The sequence below is a fragment of the Euleptes europaea genome, chromosome 12, assembly GCF_029931775.1.
Source record: "Euleptes europaea isolate rEulEur1 chromosome 12, rEulEur1.hap1, whole genome shotgun sequence".
NCBI lineage: Eukaryota > Metazoa > Chordata > Lepidosauria > Squamata > Sphaerodactylidae > Euleptes > Euleptes europaea.
The window spans coordinates 32714813-32720509 of record NC_079323.1 but is presented as its reverse complement, the minus strand read 5'-3'; the positions used below and the strand labels follow the sequence as shown (position 1 = coordinate 32720509).

The window sequence follows — 5697 nt, the reverse complement described above, 5'->3', positions numbered from 1 at the left end:
AGAAAGAACTTTCTTTTGAAGCCTAAAATAAAACCCACATGCAGAGTGCTAAAAAAGTAACCACATTGTGGCAGGAAAAAGCAGACGATGAGGGGCGACCAGAGAAGAGGGGGATTTTTTCCCCCCCTTCACTTAGAATGAATGGAACTGATAGCTTCTCAGAGTTTCCCCCACACATCCTTACCATTACACTTGTTGCAGAGGAAGTGTCCAGTGAGATATATAAGTAGAGAAGGGGGCCTTGACTGATCCTATATTCGTCCAGTACCTCAACGGAATAGAACAGCAATGAAGCTCTATATGGCAGCCATTCTGGCCATATCGTTCCTTGACATCTTCAATGAAGGCATTATGAGAGGTATGTTTTAAATTCAAACAAATTGTTATTTTTAGGTTCAAATAAAAGCCCAGGGCTTTTATCTTTCTACTCCACTCAGCTACATTTGGCTCCTCCCTCAGATGGAGGAGACCCTTCTGTCAGAAGAAAGCTCCTTGGGCCAAAGGAAGTCTTTAAACTTGAGCAAAGGAGCCAGGGGATAAACCCATCCTTTATTTATTTTTGCCCATTCTGCTGTGTCAGGGCCCAACACACATGTTATGTTTTACATGTGTGTACCACAGGTAGTCAGGTATCAGCTATGACTTTTCCACCAGGAACTTCTCAAGCACGTGGGCCCTCGATTGAGACTGGAACCACAGTACACTTCTGCCTTACCTGCAACACTACTTTTCTTGACCAGAAATGACCCTGATGGCCCTGTTTGTTCCACTGGCAGCTGCAAATATACTGCTGGGGCTACATGTGCAGGTGCCAACAGAGCAAATAGCACCCCTGGGGCTGATTTAAGATGGGAAAATGAAGGGCGAGCAGAAGCCCCTTCTCCCCACACTGCATATCCCACCCCACGTGCTTGAGAACAGAGTTTCCAGTACTGAACTTGCAAATGACATCTGTCTAAAAGTCACCACAGTGGACATGTGCCCCCAATCTACCTGGTATTCCTTGGCTACCTGCTTGCCGGGGGATCCCAAGTGGATTTTTGCACATAGAAAGGTTGGCAATGGATATCTCCTTGCTTTCAATGTATACTGGGGACCTGTAGGATGCTGCATGTATGAAAGAGCTTCCTGAAAGCCAAAACTGTTGAGACAAGGAGAGGACTGTGACTGGATCTTCCCAGTGTCTTTTAAAGAACAATTACAGCCATGGTGGGTGTTAATTCAGTTTGGGGGTATATGAGGAGGGGGTGACGCTCTCTTTGCCTGGTTTCAGAAACTGGGCTTCTTGTGATGTTATAGCTCTTTAAAGAAGCATGATGCATAAAATACTGGCGTCTATCTTTCTTCCCCATTTAAACAGATAAGTACAATGCCAGGAAAGGTAGTTTTGATGAGTGAAACAGTGGAGGGATGGAAGGGAGCCCCCCATCACTTCTTCTTGTGTGTCCCCCAACCTAAAGCGATTCCCCACACAGCTATAATTTCCCTTTAAAAGACAGAAGGAGCAGATGTGTGAAATCCATCATGTCTAGCTTGACCTTGTGTGCACATTCCTCTGACTTAAATCCTTACGATTTCCCCATTGTACTGGGAAATTCAGGGTGAATAATCATAGCCAAGCAAGGCAGAGGATAAAAACCAAACTTTTCTTAATTGTGTTTTGTTCTTGATGTCTGCATTTCTTCTGGCAACACAGTTGTCAATGTCCATACTGGGAAAGGAAAGACCCAGCGTTAAATCCCCAGTCAACCATAAAGGTCACTGTGTGAAAATATTGTCGAAGGCTTTCACGGTCAGAGTTCATCGGTTCTTGTAGGTTATCCGGGCTGTGTGACCATGGTCTTGGTATTTTCTTTCCTGAAGTTTCACCAGCAGCTATGGTGGGCATCTTCAGAGGAGTAACACTGAAGGACAGTGTCTCACTTGACACTGAGAGACACTGTCCTTCAGTGTTACTCCTCTGAAGATGCCCGCCACAGCTGCTGGCGAAACGTCAGGAAAGAAAATACCAAGACCACGGTCACACAGCCCAGATAACCTACCATAGCTGTCACTGTGTGACTTTGGGCCAGTCGATTTTACTCAGCCTAACCTCTCTCACGGGGTTTTTGTGAGGAAAGAAGTAGAGGAAGGGCCCCATTGTTCCTTAAAGGAAAACTGTGATTTAAATAAAAGAATAGGAGACAAAATTATGGGCAGAGTTTGGGCATAGGGCATAGTTCTGTTTTCCACTTGAAAATAATCAACGAGATAGGGTTGTATTCAACCAGCTTTTCCATAGGTGAAAAAAGGGGGAATCCCCTTTGACCACCAAAAAGGCTATGGTGGGTATCATGGTACTTGCATTGACAAAAGGGGAGAAGGAGAATCCAGGGTTAGATAGGTGTGCATACCAAATTTGCAAAGAGGTTCACTGATTGTACATCATTTTGAGTTCCTAAGTGGTGAAAACACAGCTAATAATTGCTAGAATCAAAAATTGCTAGAAACAAAGATGATTGGCCTTCATGGCTGGCACCAGCATCTGACAAGGCTAGGCAGCTTCCTGAAACTTGTAACTGATTGAAGGGCCTACTGAGATTTTTACCAGTGCGTGTGCTAGATTTTTTAGGTGCTTTTTAGGTGTTGCTCCCTGCTGTATGGGTGCTGTTTTTCTATGATGCATTCTCAAAATGGAGAGAGAAGGGATCAGTGTTGTGGCCAGTTTTCTGAGACAGGCACACATGCACAGCACTGGTGGTGGAAAGTGATGGCAAGTCACAACCGACTTATGGTGACCCTGTAGGATTTTCAAGGCAAGAGAGAACAGAGGCGGTTTACCGTTGCCCATCTCTGCGTAGCAACCTGAGACTTCCTTGGTGGTCTCCCATCCAAATACTAACCAGGGCTGACCCTGCTTAGCTTCTGAGGTCTGATGAAATTGGGCTGGCCTAGGCCATCCAGGTCAGTGCTAGCCACTGGAGAAGGGCAGGAACTGATCATACTGTACCTGCTTCCATATGTCCAAGTAGTTCCTCGTCTAATTAGGGATAGCTGTACAGAAGCCTATTTCTGTGCAGCTGCCTCCCTTATCTGAATTGTGGCGATTGTGAATGATGGGAAATAGAGTATCCTTGCAGAGGAAGGGCAGCCTTGAGGAAAGATGTCTAGATTCCTGCAACCAATGAATAACAACTGTGATTTATTGCATTATGTTTATTGCAAAAAAGCAGGAAGGCTGTATGAGGAATACAGCTTGTAGACAGGGTTGTCAAAGCTAGTTTTGGAAATTCCAGGAGATTTGGAAGTGTTACCTGGGGAGGTTGGAGTCTGAGGAGGGAAGGGAGCTCATTGGGGATGCAATATCACTGTAGGACTAAGACATTAAGGTCGACCATACAGTCTGCCCTGTGCAGCTGCCATTTTCTCCAGGGGAACTAATCTCTAAAGTCTGGAGATGTAATTCTGGGAGAGCTCCAGGCCTCAGCTGATGGTTGATACCCCTGCTTGTAGAGATGTAATGACTGCACATGTTCTAACACAACAAAAACCTTCCACTGTTAATGTTTGGTATCACCCAATCACAGCGTGTAATTCTTGTTTTTAGGAAGCTTTGGTTCTCAGATGATGCCACTGGACTCCTGTTTAGACTTGCACACGGAAGAATTAGACATCAGAAGACTTTCTGGTTATGAAGAACAAGAGAGACCATTTAAAGCTGTGATGTAAGTATATAGCGTAGTCTTTAACTGTAGACGATCCTAAAGATTCAGCAAAACAACAGCTAGATCTGCAATGGTTGTATCTGGCATCTGGCCAGTGCTCTTTGCCCTGAATAGGAGCAAGGGATGGTTTTAGCCACAGCTTTCTTGAAAGGAAGGATGGCCAAGGCACATAATCTAGCCCTTGAGCACCTCATGTGTTCTGGCCAGTGCTGGGGTTGGGTACTAGAGCTGTAAAGCAGGCAGCATTAATGGGATACCATGAGAAATCCCTGACCTGGATAACCCAGGCTAGCCTGATCTCATCAGATCTCAGAAGCTAAGCAGAGTCGACCCTGGCAAATATTTGGATGGGCGACCTCTAAGGATACTAGGGTCATGATGCAGAGCCAGGCAATGGCAAACCACCTCTGAATGTCTCTTGCCTTGAAAACCCCACTGGGGTCACCATAAATCAGTTGTGACTTGACAGCAAAAAATAAAAATAGAATTAACCAACACTGGAGTAGTTTTAAATAGATAACAAAACCTAGTTTTCATAAACACCTATCCACACACGAGCCAGTGAGTTAGCATGTGAAGCTGCAATCCTCAAGTGATGAACTCCCCTTGGAACAAAGGCCAGAACTGGAGTGCCAGTGCCACAAAATAAGATCCTCAGACCTGACAGCGACATACAATGCAAACACAGGACATAGTTAGCAGTAGAAGTGTTGTCTTGTCCACTTCATTTGGCTGAACAACTAAGCAATTATGTTGGAGACATAATAACAAAGACACCTTCATATACAAGATAAAGATCTTCCAAATTATCTGAGCCACAGTCTTTAGTTTCTTAGTGAAATTCCTCTGAAGAGGTTAATTCCCGCTCTGAGAGTTCTGGGCTGAATTAGATGTTCAGTGGATGACTCAGGTCTGGAAATCTGGGTCGCTACTGAATATCTGCAAAGTAGTGAGGGGAAAGTGTGCAGAAGAGGTGTTCACAAAGACAGTGCTTATCTGCCCAGCATTTCTCCCCACAGTTCCCTCTCCCCAATGACCTTTTCACTTGATGCTGCAAACATTTATCTGGAATCCCTGCTAGGAGAGGTAGTTTGCAGTGGAAAATGGGAAAGGGTTAAGTACTCTTTTTCTGCCCATTACTTCTTTGCTGTAAATCAAGCCTGGGCCCCCCTCTGCTGAACATCTAGCATCAGTAAATACAAATTAATGCTTTCCTATGCATCAGTTCATGTAGAGAGGATGGCATGTCACAGTGAGTAACATACACATCATTTCACACACTTTCCCATTAATTAAGGATAGCATCCTATCAAATGCCTGAAAGACTTTAGATAAGGCTCAGCATTCTTCCTATTTTGTGCAGAACTTCTTTGATCTAAACAAAGGACTAACAGTGACTTGCCTTTTCCCCTGTTGTAGATTTGTAACCAAGAAAGGATTTCGAATCTGTGTGCCTCATGATCTCCTCTGGGTTCAGAACACCATCGAGATCTTGAACCAAGGAACCAAGCCTAGACCACCCAAAAGAAAGAAATACCCATCTAAACGCAGGGCCAGGCCTACATCTAGACCTAAGGCCAGGACCAGCTAAACATGCAACAGATGTCCATCTATCAATATCCACTCATAACTCTTGATAACAGTTTGACTGGAAATAAAGTTTCTGAACTCATGTAGTTTCAATGGAATCCATTCATCCATTAAGACAAATGATTGAATTTTGGTCATTTAGTGTTTCCTTTATTCTTATTTACTTGAGCGCTTCTTTATTAATATTTAATTTTAAAAATCGGCTCCTTTGCTGGGGTGCAAGTAACTAAGTACTAGTAAAAAAAGTGACCCAAGTGGTACTTTCTGTCTTCTGCATCAAGCCTCCCTCTAAGAGAGGGAGTACCAGCAAGAAATTTGTTAGTTTCACTTCTGCTCCTTCAATACATACAATGGTAGCCATGCTCTCTTGGGATTATTAGTTTCTACTTTATTTCTGGTTGCC

General features: G+C 44.0%; 1 protein-coding gene across 1 annotated transcript; it reads left to right on the top strand.

The window, feature by feature from the left end:
* The first annotated feature begins 288 nt into the window (after positions 1-288).
* On the top strand, positions 289-5295 carry LOC130485053 (lymphotactin-like). The gene is made up of 3 exons (XM_056858169.1): positions 289-358; positions 3587-3704; positions 5124-5295. Exons 1-3 carry the CDS (start codon positions 289-291, stop codon positions 5293-5295), a joined length of 360 nt encoding a protein of 119 aa, XP_056714147.1.
* Positions 5296-5697: the final 402 nt, after the last annotated feature.